General features: G+C 38.8%; 3 protein-coding genes across 3 annotated transcripts in view; all 3 read right to left on the bottom strand.

The window, feature by feature from the left end:
* LOC310927019 (tripartite motif-containing protein 16-like) overlaps positions 1–20,116 on the bottom strand; it is a gene marked incomplete at both ends in the record, with an annotated part of 193,184 nt that extends 173,068 nt beyond the window's left edge. Inside the window, one exon of the mRNA XM_083889254.1 lies at positions 19,922–20,116. Within this exon, the coding sequence (XP_083745380.1) occupies positions 19,922–20,116 (195 nt within the window). The remainder of the gene's footprint in view (positions 1–19,921) is intronic.
* On the bottom strand, positions 1–22,595 carry LOC310927018 (rho guanine nucleotide exchange factor 12-like). Its single transcript, XM_083889253.1, has 33 exons — positions 22,466–22,595; positions 17,115–17,186; positions 16,896–17,018; positions 15,820–15,948; positions 14,801–14,929; positions 14,536–14,634; positions 13,834–13,944; positions 12,741–12,839; positions 12,611–12,653; positions 12,120–12,225; positions 11,907–12,044; positions 11,779–11,811; positions 10,985–11,099; positions 10,796–10,901; positions 10,305–10,538; positions 9,895–10,036; positions 9,632–9,801; positions 9,400–9,546; positions 7,789–7,874; positions 7,236–7,361; positions 6,938–7,052; positions 6,097–6,197; positions 5,511–5,588; positions 5,346–5,421; positions 5,076–5,243; positions 3,958–4,045; positions 3,793–3,873; positions 3,635–3,714; positions 2,702–3,010; positions 2,407–2,622; positions 1,692–1,891; positions 1,089–1,161; positions 1–997 (listed from the first exon to the last, which is right to left on the bottom strand). The coding sequence occupies exons 2-33, from the start codon at positions 17,151–17,153 to the stop codon at positions 984–986; spliced, it is 3,774 nt and encodes a 1,257-aa protein (XP_083745379.1). The 5' UTR covers positions 17,154–17,186; positions 22,466–22,595; the 3' UTR covers positions 1–983.
* LOC310927376 (rho guanine nucleotide exchange factor 12-like) overlaps positions 22,378–25,749 on the bottom strand; it is a gene marked incomplete at its 3' end in the record, with an annotated part of 13,898 nt that continues 10,526 nt past the window's right edge. The window contains exons 3-7 of the mRNA XM_083889671.1: positions 24,180–24,278; positions 23,943–23,992; positions 23,797–23,854; positions 22,466–22,704; positions 22,378–22,395 (exon numbers count right to left, since the gene is read on the bottom strand). Coding sequence (XP_083745797.1) covers positions 22,378–22,395; positions 22,466–22,704; positions 23,797–23,854; positions 23,943–23,992; positions 24,180–24,278 — 464 coding nt within the window. The remainder of the gene's footprint in view (positions 22,396–22,465; positions 22,705–23,796; positions 23,855–23,942; positions 23,993–24,179; positions 24,279–25,749) is intronic.

Here is a 25,749-nt window from a genome sequence, read left to right on the forward strand (position 1 = left end):
GTTCAATGTGCTATGTTTATGTTTACTTTAAGGTTTGAAATCCTTAATTCGGATTTAACTAAGTGACACAAAATAACCAAACGAGGCAGCAGCAGACCAGCAGCTCCTGTGTCCCCCATGAGCTAAAAACGCTGGTTTTCTTTATAGTATTTGGTGCAGGGTTGTTTATCAACTTCAGTGTCCAGTCAGTGCTCGCTGTCTGTCTGTATCTTACTGGGCTACAGTATTTTTCACTTGCTGAAATGAACAAACTCAAAGCATCATGGCTGGAAAGGATCCACTGTGAAAGTTCCACCTGAATAAGATGTTTTTACTTTTACAACAAAGCTGCGACAAAAACTCAAATTCATTGCTACGATAGGCTACAAAAATCAGTTTGTAGAACGTTGATGAACGCTGCTGATTTTAAATATGAAGTGGGTGCGTTACAGATATATTAAGACATTTAGGTGTTGCTTTTCTACGGTGTCCTGGAAGTGCAAAAGATATATTTGGTTTGCACTTCCAGGCCACCGTCCATTTCAGCTCAGTTACACAATAAACAAGTGTGACTTTAAGAATATATATATATACGTAAGCGTGAATGTTTACACATTTACATCAAGCGTACAGCAGTGTCCTGAACATTCACACGTCTCCTTTGATTCACAAACGAATGTCTCCGCTGTGCTTCCGTGCGACTCCACGCTCTCGTCTCGGCCCCTTTTTCCCACATCCAGTGTGTAAGATCGAAGATTAAGAACGTTAATTATTAATAAGCAGGAAAAAGTGACTGGATTATCCTCGAGAGCGTCCGTAAAGTCTTTTCATGGAGAAATAATAAAAAAAGAAAAAATGTGCCTCTGCTGGTTTCAGAAGTTTTACAGTGGGACAATAACGTCCATCGTCTCCACGGATTGTCGTCGTATGTGCCTGAATGTGTGTGTGTGTGTGTGTGTCACGTGTGACACCAGTGTCCACTGGGTTGAAAGACGTTTGATCCGTCACTGGATCCCATCTGAAAAACATCAAACAAAACATGTTCAGATGCACAAAAAAACACACAAAATCAGCAGATTTTTCCCCCGTGTGAAGTTCGTGAAACACACCGTTGTTGTCCTCGGAGTCAGTGGTCGGGTCGCTGTGTGTGTGTCGCAGCTCGTTGTACTTTAGCTCCACCTCCTGGAAGCAGATGTCACAATCAAAAAATGTGGTAAACCGCAGGGAACTGGACTCATAAATTATGTGATTCCTGTCTGTGCTCAGTGGCACCAACTAGTGGACATAAAGTATTGCATTAGACCACATGTGTCAAACTCGAGGCCCGGGGGCCAGATGTGGCCTGCCACGTCATTTTATGTGGCCCGCGAGACATTAATTGGTATTAAAAATCTGTGTTAAAATATGTCTATGCTGCTTTAAGTGTGCGTTGGCCATAAACTACATTTCCCACAATGCACAGCGATTGCGTTACCAGCCATATGGTGATGTGGCCCGCAGTGAAAATGAGTTTGACACCCCTGCTCTAGACCTTTAAAGTTAAGGGTACATGACATTTAAGTCTGAAAGCAAGTTAAACATTTTATTTTGCAGCTTTATATTTTTCAGTAGATTAATTAGTTTATGTTAATTACTTAAATTACTTTTTTCCTCTCGACCATTTTTTGTCTTATATGTTTATTGTATGTACTGTAAGTCATCCTTTCTCGTACCTTCAGATACTGCAGGTCGGCCTGCAGGAGGCGCAGGTGGGTCATAAGCTGCCGGCTGAGGTTGGGGCCACCGCCCCCTGTCTGCGAGGAGGAGGACAGCAGTTTCCTCATGTCGATCCCCACGTCACATCCCAGTCCTCCGTCGTCGTCGGTGCTGCTCTCCTCGGTGCCGGTGCTGAAGTCCAGGACCACAAAACCACCTGGGTAACAAACAATTCAAATTATGAATAGAGAAAACTATTGAACGTATAAAAATCTGTGTCTATAAGATCTTAAGTATTAGGTTTGTCACTTAAACTTGACGTGAAACTGACTTTTCTGGCTGAAAAACTCAAGTTTGTGATCAAACCTCTCTCTCTCACCAGATTCCATAGAGAAAATCATCGTTTTTTTCCCTATAGTGACAGAGGAGCTGCTGCTCTACTGCTGCTTCATATGGTCAGTTTGCGTCATGTAAGTGAATCTAAACAAAGGATTTCAAACACAGAAATCACAAAACAAAACACTTGTACTGACTGATGGGGTTTGGTGCAGGGAGTGAGTAACAAAAACTAAGGTTTCCAGTCCAGAAAAGGCTGTCTTACAGTGAAAACAGTTTTTGATTAAATCCATGCTGGCAACCACACGTTGAAAAACCTGAGCTTTAACTTTACATATAAAATATCTAGTAATGAGCATGTTTTGACATACAAAATCTTTCTATTAAATCTCTAACCGTTGCGCTCAGTTGCCTCACTCGCGCCTGTGTTTACAGGAAGAACCTGTGCTTCGTCTTTCTGTAAACTTGTAGACGTCTGACTCTCATCACACGCCACAGACGAGGAGTCACTCTGCTGGAACCCGCTGAGACGTTTCTCCTCCGTCTCCTCTTTCTCCTCCTCTGCCTCTCTGCTCAACATGTGGTTGAAGAGCGCCTGCTTCAGCATCGACACTGGGAAACACAAGTGTTCATTAATACGTCATCTTCGTGGAGTTTGCGCTTAAACAGACACTTCAAAATAAATCCGTACATGTCCGTAGAGCGTCCTCAGCTTTGGAGGAGGGTGAGAGGAAAGTGTCGTGCTCCTGGTGTTCCAGGGCGATTCCCTGACGCGAGCCTTCCTGCTGCAGGAAGGGCAGCCTCTCAGCGAGCTGTCCGTCCAGGAAGGCCTCCAGCTCTGCCTCGTCCAGCTCTTCATCCATCTCCTCCTCATCCTCTTCTTCCACTCCTCTGTCGGCCACAGCCAGCTCTTCTTCATCATCCTCTGATTTCATGCCATTGAAGGGACCGATGCTCGGGCATGGAGCTTCGCTGTCTGGAGAGGAGATGGTGTCCTTTTCTGGAATGGATTGATATTTGAATTATATATCAAATTAACCACCTCTGAATGTGGACAATCCACCTTAAAACCACCTCTGAATGCGTACAATTTACCTTAAAACCACCTCTGAATGTGGACAATCCACCTTAAAACCACCTCTGAATGTTGATTTCTATGAAACAAGGGTTTTATGTACTTTATGTTTATAACTTTTATATGATAAAAACTAAATATTTTGGTGTTTATGCACAAAAAACACTGAAGTATGACGGTAGTGATAATTAGGTCAGGGAAACTCATTTTTATAATAGTAATGATCATAATACATTTTATTTAGTGCCTTTCAAAACACTTAAGGCCATTGATGTAGTGACCTCACTTACATCATGACAAAAATAAACAAAGACATATAAACATTAAAAATTAGAAATACAGTATTTCAACTACAGAATTTCAAAATAAAAGCTTTTGTTTTGATATGACACTCACAAATAATTAAAGAAAATGTGTTCCAGGTGTTAAAAATGCTAAATAAATGTATGAAAATCACAAAAACAATATTTAAAACGTTATTTTGTTTTTATTAAAGTAACAGTTATATTAGTTACTAATATTAGAAACAGTTGCAAATCATATTCTTACCTGGACTCAATGTCCCATTCGCTTCTTTGCTTGGTGCGGCCATCCCATTATTTATGATCTCAATCGCGTCTCGCTCAGCACTAAAATAAACAAAAACAGTCACATTAGAATCAATCTAACAACAACAACAATAACAGTGTCAGCTTTCGTGGACTCACTCAGTCTGAGCCGGAGCTGCGTCGTTGTTGTGAGGCTTGGCCTTCACAGTGTCGGCACACTGCGTGATCAAACACTGCCACCTGCAGGAGCAGAGGTGAAGGGGGTGTGAGACAGAGCAGAAAAAACACAGTTCCTGTTGTGTTGTTGTTTTTTTTGACACTCACATCCTCCGATCGGACACCGTCTGAGCCATCAGCTCGTAGATCTGAGCACCGTTATCGGACATGGAGAGCACGAAGAAAGCCTTGTTGTCTGATCAGAAGGAGAATGTAACCCTGGTTACTCCACATAATACACTATATGTTACGTTAAAGGGATAGTTTAGTGTTGTTGTTTTAATTGTCAATTTTAATTTGTGTTACTTTGTAAGATAGTCACTCTCCCACACCAAAGTCCATAGAGAAAATCAACGATTTTACACCACAGCTCACTGCAGTTGTTGATCCACTGCTGCCTCCATGAATTAGTTCAAATGTGTTATTTTGTGACTTCAGTGTTTGAAATCTTTTGTTTGGATTTAGCTCAGTGGCATAAACTTACTAAATGATGCAGCAGTAAACCAGCAAGTCCTGTGTCAATACCAGCTTAAAATGATGATTTTCTCTATGGACTTTGGTGGTTTACATAGTTAAGTTTAAAGCAGGAAATGGCTGATGAACACTGAGATGAAGCACAGGATATACACTACAAAAGTTTGGGCTCACCTATACAATTTTTGTTGTGTTTTCCAATATAAAGTCATACTTTTATTCATCAAAAGAGTTGCAAAATGAATAGAAAATATAGTCAAGACATTGACAAGATTAGAAATATTTATTCAAAATAAAACTGTTTTCAGCTGTGCTAACATCATTGCACAAGGGTTTTCAAGGGTTTTCTAATCATCCAATAGCCTTCTAATGCCATTAGCAAACACAATGTACCATTAGAACACTGGAAATGGGCCTCTATTTCCAGTGCTGTAAATTTCCCCACTGCGGGACGAATAAAGGACTTCTTATCTTATCTTATCATATCTATACACCTATGTACATATTCCATTAAAAACCAGACGTTTGCAGCTAGAATAGTCGTTTACCACATTAACAATGTATAGAGTGTATTTCTGATTCATTTAATGCTATATTCATTAGAAAAAAGTGTTTTTCCTTCATATATAAGGCCATTTCTAAGTGATCCCAAATTTTGAACAGTAGTGTATTTTTTATGATATCATAAGACATCACCATCCAGTACATAAATACATGACTGTAAACACAACAGCAGAGAGCGCAGTACTCACCCGTTGCCACCGGACGAACCAGCACGGTGTTGAGTTTGATGATGGGGCTGAAGACGTGCTTGGTGTCGACGGCGTTGGCCAGAATCTTGCCGTGTAACTTGAGGACCAGACGCTCGTCCTGCTTCTGCAGCAGCACCAGGATGTCCTCCAGCAGGATGGTGTAAAGCTCTGAAAAGGAGCGACAGGTAGTGTATATACTGTATATGTGACTCGAAGTATTGATAAATTTGTTAAAAAAAAAAAAGAAAAAGTTTTCATGCGTTGAAGTACCTATCGTCTTGTCTTTATTAACTTTCCAGGACAGAGGTCCCGCATGAACCATCTTCCTCTTGGTCAGGTCCAGATTCTGCAGGAGAAAATACATCCGACAAAAGACCACAGACTTTACTTTGAAAAACCTCAACACTTTACTGTTTGGTAAGTAGTTTTTTTTACCTTCAGCTCCAGGATCATGGGGTTTTCATTCTGTTTGAGTGACGACAGGTCTAACCTTCTCTGATACTCCTCTAGTCTCTGTTGAAGGGAGTAAACAACATTTGTCACTCACAGGAAATCATTAAATTCAAGATATAATCCCCAAAACAAGAGCTGGAACGTAAAACATTATAATCATTTATAAAATGGAGAAATATGCATCCACGAAAAATTCCAGAGGTGAATTCTACTGCTCAAAAACACGTTTTTACAGCAGCTTGACGGGGTGAACACTTCTTGTTCACCCCCTGCTCTGCTGCTGTATACACGCAAAAACGATCCCTCAGTCAGGTCTGATAGTAGCTTGCAACATAATAACAACAACAAAAATGAACAAAAGTTAATTGTGCGTTAAGCCACACCAAAAGAGCAGGTAAACACTGAAATAAAAGTGCAGTCAGGTCTGATAGTTTTGCTTGACGGAGCCTGTTTTTAGATGATGAAGGACACCGCAAACAATAATAGTACATTGTTTCCATCACAAATAAGAATAAAAATGAGCATCATCACCAAAAGTTCCACACTGCAGCTTTAACTGTGCATGTACCTGTTTGTTCTCGGCCTCTTTCACAGCCTGGTTGACGTGCTTGAGCATCTTCTTGCAACAGTCGGCAGCTTTCTTGACCTTTTCCCTCTCCTCGCCATTCTCTGTGGAGGAAAAAATCATGCATTATTTATCATTTTTCCATATCAAATATATTTATACAAGCATTTATATTTATACCCCCCATCCCATCCAGGTGGCATTCCCACAAACACATTCACAACCCAACAACAACAAACAAACAAGAAAAGAATAAAAAAAATGGATATGTACAAATACAAAAACAGACACCAACACAGTGACTCAAACCAATCTACAATGACGATTATGGTCGTAACGCCAACAATTCAGGCTACTGTTCAAATGTATTTTTTTTTTTTCAAGAGAAAGAAAGAATAAATAAAAATTGTCCAACATCAGAATCTGGGCATCAAGAAGACCAGGGTCGCTACCCAATCCAAAAACAAAAGAATAAAAATAAGAGGTCATGTAAAAGGCAGATTCCTAACATGGGTTATAAGAAGTCCTTTATTATTGTGTATATTATAAATTGTGACCAAGTTTTGTCATATTTCCCCTTCAACCCCTTTACTGTATACCTAATTTTTTCTAGAGCTAATCCCAGCATCACCTCTCTAATCCAATGAACATAGGAAGGGGGATTCTTTCCCTTCCAATTCAGCAGTATCAGACGGCGGGCATGTAATGATGCATAGGCGATTGCAGTTTTGTGGAGACGGGACAATTTTAGTTCATCACTGACTACACCGAAAATAGCTAACAAATGGTCAGGTTGCAGTACATTTTATGACTTGTAGTTAGTTACTGTACGTCATGTCTGCACCTGTGTACTTGGCGATGTTGTCGAGCAGCAGCGGGTATTTGGTCAGCCTCTGCATCTCTACAGGGATGATGTCTTTGAGCTGCAGCCTGCGACACAGACGGTTGCTCTGAGCTTGCTGGGGATGACACAAACAGAAGAAGGAAGAGATATATAAATATATAATATAATGATATTAGAGCTGTTACAGACAGATTAAAATGACAACAACAGAACAGAAGTCATTGTATTAACAGGTGTAGTTGATATCAGACCTTGTTGTTGTGCTGTGTTGTGTTGTGTTGTGTAGTGTTGTTCTGACCTGCATGAACAGGTTAAACCTCTGATCTTTCTTCTGTTTGGTCTTGATGAGCTCCAGAGCGGACGGCTGGTTACAGCAGAACGTTCCCACGGCTCGTTTGATCTTCTCCTCTTCGTCGCCACTGAACTGGAAATCAACACACAAACACAAGGTTTTACATTTGAAATATTTATTGTATATTTATTTTTATATTTCATCTATTTATATTTGATATTATATGTTAAGTTATGTTATTAAAAACCAAAGCTCTTGGTGTTTATGCACAAAAAACACTCAAGTATGATATAGGCAGTGATAATTAGGTTAAGAAACTAAACCAAAATTGTATTAATGTATCTTAATTATGTGGATATCAAATATTACATCATATACAAAATTTTATCCATTTCGGGTTTAAAATAAATCCTGAGAGTCTAAACCCATTTAATAGACCTCCATAACTAACATTTATGTGCAACAGGACCACTCTAGGTCCGCTTTAAAGCTCGTCCTTAATGTGTAACGACACCAAACTGAATTTTGTGCAATAGAAACTGGTTTTAACTGAACGTACCCACGCGAGGAGGTCGTCTCCGATCTGACCGATCACTGACGTCTCGCTCCTCTTCCTGACCGCCGTCATCTGCTCTGTTATAGAAACTGTGGAGCACGAGGAGGAGAAATTATTCTAGAAACATTTAACAATAAAACATGTATTGATAAAGAATTGTTATATTTGTCTACATTGGAGTTGATCTGGTGGCTCTCTTTTGGACTTCCACTTAGATAATATACATTATCTACAGTATAATGATAGACATCATTATGGAGCATGTTTACAGTTTCACATGGTGCTTAACAGTAAAAAATTGAGTAAAGTAACTATTAAGAGCTGAATTAAGTGGTGTGTGTGTGTGTGTGTGTGTGTGTGTGTGTGTGTGCGCGTGCGTGCGTGCGTGCGTGTGTGTGTGTGTTCTTGTACTTGCAGCATACTGAGGACCAGAGAGGGTTTTTAACCAACAAAGTGAGGTTATTTTTACAGAGTGAGGACATTTTGGCCGGTCCTCATTTTGTTTTCATTGAAATCACTTCCTTAGGTTGCAAAAAAAAAAAAAACATAGTATAGTATGACGTTTTTGACAAATTTTGGACCAACAATTTTGGGTCAATTTTTTTTTTTAAGTTTGGACGACATAGTATAGTATGATGTTTTTGTCAAATTTTGGACCAAAAATTTTGGGTAGAATTTTTTTTTCAAATTTCGTACCAATTTTTTTTTAAACTTAAAACTCAATTTTTTTTTTTAAGTTTGGACGGCATAGTTAAGTACGACGTTTTTGTCAAATTTTGGACCAACAATTTTGGGTCCAATTTTTTTTTTCAAATTTTGGACACACTATAAGTGGGACGTTTTTCTCAAAATTTGGACCAAAAAGTTTGGATCCAATTTTTTTTTCAAATTTCGGACCAATTTTTCTTTTTCAAATATTGGTCCAATTTTTTTTTTTTAATTTTGGTCCAAATTTCTTTTTCAAATTGTGGTCCAAATTTTTTTTTTAAATTGTGGTCCAAATTTTTTTTTCAAATTTTGGTCCCAATTTTTTTTTCAAATTTTGGTCAATTTTTTTTTTCAAATTTTGGTCAATTTTTTTTTCAAATTTTGGTCCAAATTTTTTTTTCAAATTTTGGACCAAATTTTGTACAACATAGTATATGACGTTTTTGTCAAATTTTGGACAAATTTTTTTTTTCAAATTTTGGACACATTTTTGTTCAAATTTTGGACGACATAGTATAGTATGACGTTTTTGTCAAATTTTGGGTAAAAAATTTTTTTCAAATTTTGGACAGCATGGTATAATATGACCTTTTTGCCAAATTTTGGACCAAAAATATTTAAAAAAAAACGAAAAAAAAGAAAAAAAATCAAAAAGGTTTTCCAGCCCTTTTTGCTCTGGGGCTCCACCTGCAGACATTCTATGGTACTGCAACCAGTAGTTCTTTATAGATGTCATTCGTGAAGTAGATATTTGTAATTGTGTTGATTTATAAATTGGAAATGCTGGTCCTCACTTTGTCAACACTTTTACCTGGTCCTCAGTATGCAGCAAGTACAAGAATGTGTGTGTGTGTGTGTGTGTGTGTGTGTGTGTGTGTGTGTGTGTGTGTGTGTGTGTGACTATACCATGCAGCTGAATGATTTCCTCCAGGTTAATGAAGATGTGTTTGATGTCCTCAGCGGGGAGGATAGCGTCTCTGTTCAGCCTCTGATAGAAGACACAGTCCAACACCTTCAGCATCCGCAGGTGAGCGCGCTCAGTGTAGAACAGCTCTGACAGAAGAGAACACAAGTGTACTTTATATTTCATATTTTCCATCTATCAAGATCTATAATGTGCGTCTTTCACGACTTGTACCGTTGATGACTTCCTGCCGTTTGATCTCCTGCGGCGTGAGGCTCTCCAGGACGCCACGGCTGACCAGAGCCTGCCAGTTGAGAGGGTCTTCTTCACACTCCACCTCTCCGCTCTGGTCGTCCTCACTCTGGAAATCGGCCGACGTCGCCGCACACTGCACGTCCATCCGGCTGTCCAGCAGAGACACAGGCAAAGAGGATTAAATCATGATGAAAGCTCAGCAGTGAGTCACAAATTTAAACAAAAGACATAACCGTTTGTACCTGAAATTCTCCTGATCCTCCTCCTGTAACTGCTCCAGGTTGAAGTCAAACTGAGTGCTAACGGCACTGAGGACGGCGTCCTGCTGGTCCCCAGACTGAAGACCGTCACCCAGTCTGGGCTGGACGGGGAACGGAGACAAATCTGTGGAGGAAGGAGAAAGAATTGTACGATAATGAGGTGCTAAAGACGAGATTAGGAGTTTCTGCTGGAAGAGAGGTCAGAAATACTCTATACTCTACTGCACGTATATACCGGGGTATTTTAATCAGAGTGTGTAGAAAATGACTAAAAATTACTAAAATTAGTCAAATAAAACAATGAAAAAACATATTATCACAAACATTTTCACAACTCAAAGAAATAAAAACTGTGATCTGTGACAAAAAATGGTGAAACACTGATCTCTTACTGGAGTCTGACTCTTGTCCGCTCATGTCTGAGGTTTGACCACCGGGGGAGCTGTGAGTGGGCGAGGTTGTGGAAGGCGACAGATGAACACTGGCGTCCGATCCTTCGCTGGGCTGATTCCCACGAGCGCGTCCAGGATTCCCGGCGGAGGAGTCGGGCTGTTCGGGAATGACGAGCACCGGCTGGGAGATCTGCTTTGGTGAGCGCTGCTTGTTTTGATCCACTGCTTTACCCACTGCTCACACACACACATGGAAAACATGGAGAAAATGTCACTTCATTTGAATGGATTATTATTGCAGTTGCACTGAGAATCACTGCCCAGCGTCTGCTTAAATTTCTTCTTCTTAAATCAGTAGAAACCACTGAATTGACAATACTGTAAAGGCTGTTCTGATGGATGTAGGCCTGCACAAATGTAATGTAAATATATAAATAAAAATATGCCATAATTAATTGTTCCAAGAGGTAAAAAACACATTTTGTCCTCACCTGAAGTGGAGTCCACTCTGCTCAGACGTCTCGGCTGCCCGAGGATATTGGGAAAGCGAGGCTTTTTCACCTTCTCCTCGCCCTCCTTCTCAGCCTTGATGCTCTTCTGCTCATTAGATTAAAACATATTATTAGGTTTTTTTTGACACGTTTATTAAAAATGAGAGAAAAATATCAAAGAAAACTCACCTTCATTTTGGGCAGGAAGTTGATTCGTGCTCGTTTATGTTCGAGGCCGCGCGGCTCCTTCACTTTCACCCCGAGGTGCTTCATATAGGTGAGAATAACATACTGCATCGTCTGGCTGCAACGGGACACGACAAATGTACAATGTACAAATCTGTACCGTCTAAAAGTCTATATATTAGTTTTACACATTTCATTATTTCACAGGAATAACAGGACACGGACGTTTGTAAAACTTTCACTCTTCTGCACCAAACTCCATAGAGACAATCAGCGATTTTAGCTCACAGGAACACGGAAGCTCCTGTTTCACTGCTGCCTCCATCCGTAAGTTCAAATGTGTTATTTTGCAACTTCGGTGTTTGAAATTCTTTGCTCAGATTTCCCTCAGTGGCCTAAATTTACCAAATGAGGCAGCAACACAACAGGAGATTCTGTGTTCCTGTGAGCTAAAATCGCGGATTTTCTTCTTATGGAGTTTGGTGCAGAAGAGTGAAAGTTTTACAAACGTCACAAGAGGCTGTTTGACAGTAAAATTACACAGCAACAACATTCTTCAGGCATTGTAAACTTATTCTGGCCTACATTTTATAGTTTATTAAATGGCTAAAATCAGTTACACTTTCATAAAACCATGAACGATCACTTTAATCATTTTTTAGGTGCTCTTATGTAACGTAATGCCTGAATGAGATCATGTGAAGAAACGAAAAGGCAACACTTTCCAAAATCTGAACTGAAACTTAAACACTTCTCCAAAAAGGCCATTAAAAATAAAAAAAATTCCCTCGTCTTACCACTTCTCCTCTTCTGAAGGCTGTGATGTCAACCTGTGTAACGAGAAACTCTTTCTGTTACCAGACACACACACAATCTTACAAGGAATACAGGAACATGAACGTTCATTATGTGCTGAGGGACTCACAGTATGTCCTCGATCTTGGAGATGATGTGTTCGGCACAGGAACATTCTTTCTCAGAGGCCTGTTGGTCTTTCAGCTGCTCGATGTCCAGCTTGGACAGCTCATCCTCGGCCAGAGTCAAACCCATGCTGCGCTTCTGTCTGTACTCAACATACGTACACAACCTGAGTTGTTGTCCTACATTTGTAATAGATATATCTCATGATGGGACTCACCTGAAGTCCTCCAGGTTCTTGTGAAGGTCTGGCAGAAGAACATCCTGTAACATCTGAGTGTAGTGTTTGCAAAGATCCTCTGGGATCAACTCCAGCCTTCGCTTCTCTAATCAAACAAAGACACACACGTGAGGGAGGTCTTATGACTGTAAACATATAAAACTGTACATTTGACTCACTATTTTAGGAGTTATTCCTGATCTGTAACCTCAACAACCATTTGTATGTTTACCCTATTACGGTTAGATTAGATTTTATCAATCCCACACCAGGGGAATTCACTTGTTATGAGAGTTAAAAAAAAGGACATATGGAAGACAAACTAAAAATTAAATACATGTAAATGTTTACTCTTTCTTAGAGATAATATAGAAAATGATTTAGAACAGGAATAATAAAGTATATAGGAGGCTGCAATGATCTGATTTCTTTACACCAAAAGAAAGAAAGAAAGTGATGAAATTAGATTTCAAAAGTCTTTTATTTCATACCTAATTCAGCTGCAATCGTCTCTGGTACTGGTACTTTTAGATTCTGAGAAAACACAAAACATAAAAAAATTATTTCATTCACTTCAGTGTAAACACTTAGAAGAGAGAAAGTAAAAACAGAATAAATTACCGCCATTCGATCCATGAAGAGTGAGTGGAATTCCATGAAGAAGCGTCGACTTTCTTTGGAGTTGGTTTGTTTGTGCATGTCCGCGTAGAGATAGCACAGCTGTCGCAGAAAAAGTAAAAAAAATAAATAAAAAAGGAATCATCTCCTCATTTAACATGTATGCTCGTTTTACGCATGTTTAAGTTTGCAAATATTGCTGTGAATCTGGTTAAAATTACTTAAATAGACTTGCGTCATCTATTTTTTTATGTCATATCGCAAATCAGTTCAGCAAAAACAACTTTACAAATGCTGATCCATACAAACGTGAATGAAAGAGAAAACACTGACAACATTCTGTGGTGTTTTATTAATTTAAAAATAAATTCTGTGAAAAATAAAAAACAATAAAGTGATTGTATTGTTTGTTTATCCACAAATATAGTTTCCCTCTGTTAGGGTTACTACATTTTTTGGTCTGAAAACGATTAAAAACACATGAAGGAGCCACACCTATGAGTAATATTTAACTAAAACAATACTCCTGCTAAACCCTACACTCTTAGAAATAAGGGTTCCAAAAGTGTCCTTCTACAAGGGCTGGGGTTCTACCTAGAACCATTTGCTTTTGAAAAACCCTTTCCTGAAGAAAGGGTTTTTCAAGGGTTCTTGGTAACACTAATGGTTCCAGTAAGAACCATTTTGATCAAGAGAACCCTTTAAAACCCCTTTCCTGAATAAAGGGTTTTAAAAGGGTTCTTGGTGGAACCCTCCAAAAGGGTTCCAGGTGGAACCTTTATAAAACCTGGCGCCAAAAAGGGTTGAGAGGACAAGCCGAAGAACCTTATATGGTTTTACTTAGCACTTTAATTTCTAAGAGTGAAGTGAGGTTTTTGTTTCCGAACTGTTTTAAATAAACATAAATCTTAAATATTTGCAAGGCGCATTTAAGGATTTACATCTTTAAAAGGAAACGGTGGATTTTAGGGCTAAAGTCACAAAGAATGCAGGATTTAATTTTTTCAGTAAAGGAAAACTAATTCGTCTCAACCTTAATCTATTCTCTTTTACAAGAGTGCGTTGTACGTGTCTGTGTATAATTTATGCCACGTACCAGAGGTGTCGGGTCAAACTGCGAGACGACATGGTGGAGGAAAACTGCGAGGTGAGCCGGCCGAGTTTTGAGCGAGTCTACGTCCTGGAAGCAGCTGCACTGTCCGTTAATCTGACAGGAGATAGAAGACAATCACATGACCCCCCCAAAAAACAACAATTTACAAGTATATTTAATAGTAATCAAACTGAATAATCAATACGTTTTTTGATGGTAGGCAAATGTTTGGTTGACGTAACATACGACGAGAAACTAATGTAGCATAGCAAAATGATTATGATAAATGTTAGACAATTAAAGACCTATTTTTACCTATTTAAAAGTAATAAGAGAAAACAACAAACGCCTCATATATATATACACTATACTATAGTGGATGTAGTTCATAATACTTAATAATTAATTATATATAATGACCATCTGGTATTGCATAAAGTTATTTTACGATTATTCTTATTGAATTATTGCCAAGCCCTAAGTTCATGTCCACACAATTTAACTTTCAATTTCACAGACAAATCTTGATTTAACTTTTTCTGTTCATGTACAAGTGTTGTAAATAAAGACAATTCAAATGACCTCCGTCTTTGTTTGTTCCACATTTGTGCCCATATTTTCAAATTCAACACGCGGTGAAGGTCACTGTCCTCCCGGCAGCTTCTTTTTTCATCCAATTATTCCATCTGTAGCGTCTCGTAATACCTGCTCTTGCTGAGAGTCGAAGTAGTCGTCCTCTGCTCCAATGATCTGAGGGTTCAGGAGGTAAGGAGGATTACCCACAATGCACTGGGCACCGGTGTCCTGAGTGACAAAAACGAGGCAAAAACTGCATATTTAAATCGGGTTTAAAAAATAAAACTGTCACAATCCCCTCAGTTTAATCTCTCTCTGTGTGTGTGTGTGTGTGTGCGTGTGCGTGTGCGTGTGCGTGTGCGTGTGCGTGTGCGTGTGCGTGTGCGTGTCTTACAGTGTCAGCGTGGTCCTCTGTGTCAGGCGACGACGAGCAGAAGTTGAGTCCGTCTCGTGGGCTGACGTCCGGGGTCTGACAGGGTGTCTCTCTTTTGCCAGGACTTTCTGGGAGGTGACTGCTGTACATCTAAAACACACACACACACACACACACACACAACACTTAAGCCAAATTGATTGTTTAGTCTAGTGCTGAATGCTGGGAAATCCCCAGAGATTGGAGACCTGGACCATTTCACTCCTATTTATAGAAGTGGTGATTACACGTCTATTTATTATTATAAAGACGTCTACGTAAGCAGCTTCTTCAGCAGCTTCCTGTTGTATTCAACATCAGACTGTGGCTTTACCAACATTCCCCAGTCAGCAACAGAAGCACCTGATCCATGATAAATAAAAACACAAGCAACAGATGTCAACTTGGTCACAATGCAGCCACATTTTTGTCTCTTTAACTCAACTGAAATGTCATGTAAGTCAAGAAAAATTATTATTTAAAGTTAAACATATTAAAAAAAAGTTCATTTCAAAAGACACAACATCAGGTAAAAATAATGTAGCATAACATATCCTAGCATAGAGAACCCTAGGATAGCCCAATATAACCCAACATGTCAAACCTATTCATCTAAAATGTCTCTACATAAAGAAACATGAAAATATTATTTGAAAAGATTTATGCCCTGCTTATGTGACGTAACATGGTAATGAGGAGAAAATGTATCGTAACATAGCCTAGCATAGAGTAGAATTGCACATCTGGAGAAGCCTAGCATAACCCTAACCCTAACATAACTAAAACACATTGAGCTAATCAATATAAATGCTATTAAAAGCAGATAAATATAGTTTTAAAAAGGGAAGAAAAAAATTGTAAAACTCAAGTTTAAGAAAATAAGATAAAACAATTGATCTGCACTGATTACCACCATTGTTCCTTATGCTTACAGAGTTACTGTAGCCTAGCATAGCATAGTTCAGTCTAGCCTAACATTGCCTCTCTTCATTCGTACTTACAGAGTTATTATTCGTTGAGAGCCTGTTGTAATTAACATTGTCAACCCGTGAAAAAGAAGTCGGTTCTCTCGTAGAAAGTCCAAGGTCCAGTCCCCCGGCATCTCCACTCCTGAACACAGAACCTCCATCCTGAAACAACAAACACAAAGAAATTATAATTTCATCATGATAGCTAGCTAACTAGCTAGCTTGTTGTTGTTGTTGTTGAGCCAGATTTCTCTCTTTGAAAAGCAGAACTCCACTAATTTTCTCAGTATTGTGACTGTGGTTGTAGTCCAGAGCAGGACAAAGATGACGAAATTAGCCTCGATTCCTCTCCACAGACTTATTTCACGTCCATACTGTAATGTACCCACCTCAATTATGTTGGGCCTTATTTTTTGGGCCTGCCCAGGTGCATTCTGGGTCATCACCTGACACCTGTCACTGACATCATATACAGTATAAATCATGTGATGCTAACAATTTAAACCAAAGATATTAAAAAAACAAAATTAGAAATTAATGAAGATAAAAAATATATAGATTATGTATGTATGTGTATATATATATATACACATATATATATATGTATTTTTATTATTATTATTATTATTATTGATATTATTATCATTATTATTAATAATAATTTTCTTTCTTTTTTTCTAAAGCCAGAATTTAGACAAAAAAGTTTTTTAAAAAGTGAGAATTCTGAATATTTCCCACAGAATTCTGGCTTTTCAAAAAATATAAAAATAAAATATATATAAGAAATATAAGAAAATAAGAAAATGGAAAAATGTGAAAGCTGTGTGAAAATGTTTTTAAAATAAATTGTATAATAAAATAAAAAATTAATTATGTGATAAAAATACAAATAATATATGTATATATATATATATATATATATATATATATATATATAACAAATATAAATGTAATAAAATAATCTAAATATCAATTATGTGACAGTCAGAATTCAGGTTTTTTTCTGACTTTTTTTTCTCAGAAATCTGGTTTTTTAATTTTTAAAAATGTTTTGTCTCCAAATTTTTCTTCCCCAAATGTGGCACTAATCCCCTTCCGTACTACTGCACCTGTATCACTGCTGCAGATGCTTTGCTGAGCTGCTCCTGCAGCAGTAAAATGTGCTTCTTTGCCTCCTGGATCTCCTTTAGTAGCTTTGGTGTCGAGTTTCTGCCGCACTCCTCCTCCTTCACCTTCGCACACATGAAACAAAAAACAAATAAATAATAAAATCCACAATTTGCACACTTAAAAAACGAGCAAATAACAATGAATTCCTTTTTCCGTACCTGTAAATCCAGCTGCTGTTTGGTTAACATCTTTTGCATGTGCTCTATCTTTTGCGCTGTTTTGTTCTCAACCTCAAAATTGAGAGAAAAAGAAACACAAAGGCATTAAATGAGATGAACTGTTCCAGCTCTCATGCAGCATGAGCAATTTTTGAGAAAAAGTTTTGAAGACACTGCGGAAAAAGAGAAGTGATAACGATCAGACTGAAATTGAAAATTTCAAAAAGAGGAACATAAATTGGGACTATGACTTCATCCTACTGTTAATAACTCAAAGAAAAACTGCATGGTCATGGTACAAATACCTACATAATCGTTTTTATTTACCGTTAGACTAGATTGCAGTTTTTATATTGGGTTCGGTAAATGTTGGCGGTAATGGACTGAAACAATCAAGAGACTGATGAAAAATAATGAGCTGCGTGGGCTGGACCAGCGCGATAAGCTTCTCATGAGTCTTATCACAGACTAAAACAACATCATTACAGTTTCACTTTGTCACTGGCGTTCAGCAAATGTCTAGACAAAACAAAAAGAGCCACACTGAAAAAAACCTCTACTACAACTTTAAATTTGCAGTGATTTATTGAATATTTCAGTTACATTTAATTCTTCATGACAAATGATTAAAACTTAAAAAAAGATATACCACATATATCTCTATTGAGAATTAAAAGCCATTAAAGCCTGAAACAACTGAAGGTATAGTAGTTTTTAAATCTCTCTCTCCCTGCACCAAACTCCATAGAGAAAATCAGTGATTTTTACATCACAGCACACAGGCGTTGTTGATCCTCTGCTGCTTTCATCAGTAAATTCAAACGTGTTATCTTGTAACTGTGTTTGAAATACTTTGTTAGGATTGACCTCAGTGACACAAAGTGACCACACGAGGCAGCAGTAGAGCAGCAGCTCCTGTGTCCCCTGTGAGCTAAAAACAGTGATAGACAACACTTCTATTTTTAGCCAGAACATATTGTAAGACAGCGATTAAAAGCAGCATACATATTCTTAAGATATCATAGACTTAAGTAGGCGTGTATTTTCTTAATTGAGCCCTTTTTAAAGTGACTAAAAATCTGTTTTTTTCTGATCTGTCCCGAGGCTGTGAAGTCAATGTTGATAACGTGTCAACACCTCTTTCAACCACAAAAAAAGAAAGAGAATTACCCCAGTATATCACTTGAAAACAACCAACATAAAGTCAATTTTACAACCTCAAACTCCACAGATATAAGGAATAAAATGATCACATGACGATATAATAAAATCATCAACAATGTATAGATACGAGTTTAACTCACTGCTCCTGAAAGAACTCAACTCTATATGAGTTTACACAACTCGGCTGAGTCTCTCGATGAACGATAAAGACAAACTCCAGCATAGAGAGTCTGAGTGAACATGGTCTGGATTCTATGGATTAGAGTCATGGTTTCAGAGACTCTGTAGAAGGACAGAAGACCTGCTCTTTGGTCCAGGTAAACTCCAACTCTGGAGGCCAAACCATCTGAGACTTTAGTGCAGGTTCTGTTGTGAACAAACTCACAGCTGTTCTGTTCACAAACTAAAGCCCAAGATTTGTCACTGGATCCAAATCCACATTCATATGTACTCCCTGATTTAATGATGTTCTTGTCCGTCACTGCGACATAAACTCCTCCTCCTGTCCACTCCACCTCCCAGTAACAACGTCCAGTCAGACTCTCTTCACTCAGGACCTGATGCCACACAGCGAATCGGTCCATCGAACCGCAAAAAGACCGACTTCCCATCATTAATGTCACTTTTCTGTTTGCCTCAGATAATAACAGCTGTGTGTGAGCTGTGTTCAGATCCAGTTTGATTTCCTGTGAATATCTGAGGAACTCAGCTCTGCTCTTTGGTTCTGGTTCTGTCAGTAAAACATCTACTTCAGTCACAGCCAGTGAGATGTTTGTCCACGTCTCTGTCAGGACGTCCTTCAGTTGACCTCCGACCGTTGCCACAGCTGCTGTCGCGTCCTCAAAGTATTTCAGAGGACGGACGTTGATGGTGGACGAGTGTGTAGATGGACTGAGTGCTGACAGTGAGTAGTAGTTGAGGAGAAACTGGTTGTCATCCTGTGTGAGTGAGAGCTGCTTCAGTTCAGCTTCTCTCTTCTTCAGCTCAGTCTTCTCCTGCTGAAGCTTCTCCTCAACGTCTCTGACTCGACTCACTTCAGTTTGCTGCTGGGCTCTGATCTGCTGCTTCACGTCAGAGCTTCTATCCTGCAGGAGATGCACCATCTCAGTGAAGGTCTTGTCAGTGTCCTCCACTGCTTCATCAGCAGAGAGAGTGAGAGTCTTCCTCTCCTGTTGCAGCACCTTCACGTCTCTGTCTATGTCCTGGACTCTCTGCTGGATTTCTTCTCGACTCATATCCAGTTCTCTCTGCTTCTCCGTCCTCTCTGCTGCAGCTGAGACTGTGTTGTGGTCTTTATGTTGGTCCACAGGGCAGAGATAACAGATGCACTGCTTATCAGTGCGGCAGAACATCTTCATCACCTCGTCATGGCGAGGGCAGATGTTCTCCTGGAGGTTCTTGCAGGGCTCCACCAGCTTGTGTTTCTTAAATGCAGGTGATTGATGATGAGGTTTGAGATGTTCCTTACAGTAAGAGGCCAAACAAACCAAACAGGACTTGAGAGCTTTACGTTTCCTGCCTGCACAGACATCACAGGCTCCATCTTCAGCTCCAGCATAGCAGTGATGAGCAGGAGCAGCTTGGAGTCCAGTCTTCTTCAGCTCCTTCACTAAAACTGCTAACATGGTGTTTTTCTTCAGTACAGGCCTCGGCGTGAAGGCCTCTCTGCACTGAGGACAGCTGTAGATCTTCCTCTCATCCTCTGAGTCCCAGTGGTCTTTAATACAGTTCATACAGAAGCTGTGTCCACAGGTAAGAGTCACCGGACCCTTCAGAAGATCCAAACAGATGGTGCAAGAGAAGGTTTCTCTCTGCAGCTGAACTCCTGTCTTCGCCATTTCACCGTCTGAGTTTCTCTTCCTCAGAAGTGGAACCGGTTTGAGCTCTGATCGGAACAACATGTGACAGCAGTGGGCGGAGCCTGTCAGCTCCTGATCTACCTGTTGATCTACCTGTTGGCTCCTCCTCCTATCGGACATGAAGTGTCTGAGTGACACTCCCAGATGAATGAACTCCGTCTGTGTGTCATTTAATCTACTTTTAAAGTAGTGTCAATATGGTTAGTTCTCCTAACTTTCCGACTTAATTCTCTAATGACTATTCTGCTAACATGACGACTTTATTCTCCTAACGTTATGACTTTATTCTCCAAACAATACGACTTTATTCTCCAAACAATACGACTTTATTCTCCTCACGTTACGACTTTATTCACCTAATGTTACGACTATTCTGCTAACATTACGACTTTATTCTCTTAACGTTACGACTTTATTCTCCTAACATTACGACTTTATTCTCCTAACATTACGACTTTATTCACCTAACGTTACGACTATTCCCCTAACATTGCAACTTTATTCTCCTAACATTACGACTTTATTCTCCAAACGCTACGACTTTATTCACTGAACATTGCGACTTTATTCTGCTAACATTACGACTTTATTCTCTTAACGTTACAACTTTATTCTCCTAACATTATGACTTTATTCCCCTAACATTACAACTTTATTCACCTAACGTTACGACTATTCCCAATGTTCCGGCTTTATTCTCCAAACGCTACGACTTTATTCACCTAACATTGCGACTATATTCTCCTAATGTTACGACTATTCTGCTAACATTGCGACTTTATTCTCCTAACGTTACGACTTTATTCTCCTAATGTTACAACTATTCTGCTAACATTACGACTTCTGCTAATGTTACGACTTTATTCTCCTAGCGTGATGACTATTCTGCTAATGTTACGACTTTATTCTCCTAACGTGATGACTATTCTGCTAATGTTACGACTTTATTCTCCTAACGTGATGACTATTCTGCTAATGTTACGACTTTATTCTCCTAACATTACGACTTTATTCTCCAAACGCTACGACTTTATTCACTGAACATTGCGACTTTATTCTCCTAACGTTACGACTTTATTCTCCTAATGTTAAGACTATTCTGCTAACATTACGACTTTATTCTCTTAACGTTACGACTTTATTCTCCTAACATTACAACTTTATTCACCTAACGTTACGACTATTCCCAATGTTCCGGCTTTATTCTCCAAACGCTACGACTTTATTCACCTAAAATTGCGACTTCATTCTCCTAATGTTACGACTATATTCTCCTAATGTTACAACTATTCTGCTAACATTACGACTTCTGCTAATGTTACGACTTTATTCTCCTAACGTGATGACTATTCTGCTAATGTTACGACTTTATTCTCCTAACATTACGACTTTATTCTCCTAATGTTATGACTTTATTCTCCTAACATTACGACTTTATTCACCTAGCGTTACGACTTTATTCACCTAGCGTTACGACTTTATTCACCTAGCGTTAAGACTATTCTGCTACATTACGACTTTATTTACCTAGCATTACGACTTTTCTGCTAACATTACGACTTTATTCTCCTAATGTTATGACTTTATTCTCCTAACATTACGACTTTATTCACCTAGCGTTACGACTTTATTCACTTAGCGTTACGACTTTATTCACCTAGCGTTAAGACTATTCTGCTAACATTACGACTTTATTCTCCTAACATTACAACTTTATACTCCTAACTTTATGACTTTATTCACCTATCGTTAAGACTATTCTGCTAACATTACGACTTTATTCTCCTAACATTACGACTTTATACTCCTAACTTTATGACTTTATTCACCTAGCGTTATGACTATTCTGCTAACGTTACGACTATCTCCTAATTTTGCAACTTTATGCTCACAATTTTATAAATTCATTGTCACATTATGATGACTTTATTCTCTAAAGATTTCATTTTTTTCTCTTCACTTTGTCCCCAACACTGCAGACGGACAAAAATGTGAGCCACAGCCCCCAGGAGGACCATGAAGGTACTGCAGGTGCGGCTTAAAAATGATAATGATCAAGATACAGGAAACCAGGCTTACATTATTCAATTATTGTGTTAATCTATTATTCACTCTCTTGTTTTAACTCCTGCCATTATATCAAGCTTTATTTTGGTTTTCATTTCCCTTAAGTTTTCTGAGTTTGGGAACATTTAAGTTGATAATAACAATAAAATGACTCGGACCGTATAAGGAATTCTTTAAACACTCTTCAGTCCCTTAACACATTAATAAAAATATGTGAAAACATGCCACATGCATAAAAAAATGAAAGCTTTTCTTCATTACCCCATCATGCAGGAAGGAGGTGATGTTCTCCTGGTTGATGTTGCTGCTGGTCGATGGACTGCGTCGCTCCACACCGGGCAGTGCAGGTGAGTTTGGCACTGAGTGAGAGGTGACCTCTGCACCGTCCTCCTTCTCCTTCTCCTTCTCCTCACCCTCCTCCTCCTCCTCGTCCTCCTCCAGAGGGATGTGAGGAAGCCCTGGAGGCCTCCCCAGCACCGTCAATGCTACATATGAGCCGGCTGCCAGAGAGGAGTCATGAGAGAGGAATGAGGGGTGAAGGAAGAAGGAAAATCACCAAAACCCTCGGGAAACTCAATCCCTGTGCTTTACTTAAATGTGACTCTGAGTGTTAGGAACAGACTGAAGAAAGTTGTCTTTAATCTTAAGAGAATAAAGTTTATTCTCCTAACGTTCCGACTTTATTCTCCTAATGTTCCAACTTTATTCTCCTAACTTTACGACTTTATTTTCTTAACGTTCCGACTATTCTGCTAACATTATAAGTATTCTGCTAACGTTACGACTTTATTCTCCTAACGTTACAACTTTATTCTCCTAACTTTACGACTTTATTCTCCTAAAGTTCCAACTATTCTGCTAGCATTATAACTATTCTGCTAACGTTATGACTTTATTCATCTAACGTTCTGACTTTATTCTCTTAACGTGATGACTATTCTGCTAATGTTGTGACTTTATTCTCTTAACGTTACAACTTTATTCTCCTAACGTCGGACTTTATTCTCCTAACGTTCCCACTTTATTCTCCTAACGTTACGACTTTATTCTCCTAACGTGATGACTATTCTGCTAACATTATAACTATTCTGCTAAACGTTATAACTTTATTCTATTTACGTGACGACTTTATCCCCCCTCACGTTACAACTATTCTCATAACGTTATGACTTTATTGTCCTAACGTTACGACTTTATTCTGCTCACATTACGACTATTTTTCTAATGTTACGACTTTATTCTCCTTGCATTATGAATTTATTCTCCTAACGTTATGACTTTATTCACCTAATGTTACGACTATTCTCCTAATGTTACGACTTTATTCTCACAATTTTACAACTTTCTCACAATTTTATGACTTTATCCTCTAAAGATTAAAGTTTTTTTCTCTTCACTTTGTCCCCAGACTGCAGACAGACAAAAATGTGAGCCACAGCCCCCAGGAGGACCATGAAGGTACTGCAGGTGCGGCTTAAAAATTATAATAATCAAGATAAATTCTCTGAGAATGACTTCTTTATAAATGCATTGTTAACATGCCATGAGTTAGTTAATGCCTTATGCCTTAGTTAATTAGGAGGGATACTTACATTTTATCAGCTTTACAACCTCTATGTGGTTTGACCGCGTTACTAACGTCCCATTAACCTGTTAGAGAAGAGAAAAAAAGAACATTCGTTAAAAATATAAATATAAAAATATTAAAATGTTTTCACTTTCTGGTTTAAAAACTCACCTTAATGATCCTGTCTCCTGTCTGAACACCAGCACGCATAGCAGCTCCATCTGTAACACAAAAAACACACAACAACGTCAGTGTGTGTGTGTGTGTGTGTGTGTGTGTGTGTGTGTGTGTGTGTGTGTGTGTGTGTGTGTGTGTGTGTGTGTGTGTGTGTGTGTGTGTGTGTGTGTGTGTGTGTGTGTGTGTGTGTGTGTGTGTGTGTGAGAGTGTGAGAGAGAGAGAGAGACTTACCTTCTTTGACCAGCTGCACAAACACAGGATTGTCTCCGCTCACAGTCAGCCCAAAACCATTTTCATCTCTCTGGATTATCACACACCGCTGGACAAGACCTGACATTGACACACACACACACACACACACACACAATTAAAAAAGAGGATATTTATCCACACATTGAGCATTGTTCTGTCACAAAAGCCACAGAAGATATACAGTATATGGACCCACAAAAAGATGGGTCTGTATTAGATTATATAACATTATTTTTTATTAAAATTGATCTTTAACTCTTTCAATCATGATATTTGTCAACTAAACTTTTCCATCTAAGATGAAAAGGCTTCAGATGAGTATTATTTTTCTATTCTAGTCAAATTATTCCAGAGTAAATACACGAGGAGGATCTCCTTGTTCGTCATACGTGGTCACAACAGTCATTTTTATATAATACACACTTATTATAAGAAGAATAAATGTATAAATGAGCTATACTGGAGACAGCCTCTAGAGGGCGGTGCAGATGGTTTGGCCTCACGTGTTGTGTGTGTGCTCTCTCATCATCTCATCTGTCTTTATTTAAAGTGTATGAGTCTGGCACAGAATATGTGGGACACTGTTTTGCTCGTGGCATCACTTTTTTTTCTCCCCCCAACACAAGAACTTAGTAGAAACAAAGACTTTTACAGTCAGAACTTCCTTCCTCTCTTTTTTTTGTATATAAAGCAGCTGAAATCCCCAATATAAATCAATCGAGCAGCAGTTTCCATGAAAACCTGCCAAGGACTCATCTGAGTCATTGCCTCCTCTGTTAACGCCGTCGCGTTCGTCCTGACGTTAATGATATCTTTGCTTCTCGCTCTTCACAGACTGATGTGAGTGGATCTGAGTGGATAACTGGTCTGTCTTCTGACCTCCCAATAAAAAAAAAGAAAAGGAGCCTGAAGACTCCAGGGTGAGGAAAAGGGCAGGTAGGATTAATGTCCACCCCCGTAACCATGGCAACCACCTGGACATCTTGTTTCTGATCACTGCTCTTCTCACCAAAACCATGAGGTACAGGAGGTACTATGTGACGTACAACATACCAGAATAAGTACAAATACTCGGTTACTGTAATAAAGTGCAAAATTCGTATACATATAGACTTAGTACAGTACTTTTGCTTAAGTAATATTATCAAAAAAGTAACTTCAACTTCTACCAAAGTCATTTTCTGGTCACGTACTTGTACTTTTACTGAAGTATCACCTGTTACGTGCAGTATTTAAACCTAAAATGTACCTCAGGGGGTATAAGTTGCACAGTGCTCATATGATTAATACAATAAAATGAGTTTTAACCCCCAAAAAAAGACTCCTTAAAGTCCAAGCCTTTAAAAGCATAGGAAACAATAACAGCGTCGGAACAATTAAGGACAAACTTAATGTTATTTAAATGGGCAAAAGGAGGCCTAGGGTCACATGACCTAAGCACTATGGGCTGTTAAAAACAAGGTAGATGGTGCAATTTGGATATTTTAGGATATTGTACACATTTAGAAGTGTTTAGATGACATTCTTTTATCCATAATCTTCCTTCCGT

Source organism: Microchirus variegatus (assembly GCF_963457635.1).
Source record: "Microchirus variegatus genome assembly, chromosome: 5".
Classification (NCBI taxonomy): Eukaryota; Metazoa; Chordata; class Actinopteri; order Pleuronectiformes; family Soleidae; genus Microchirus; species Microchirus variegatus.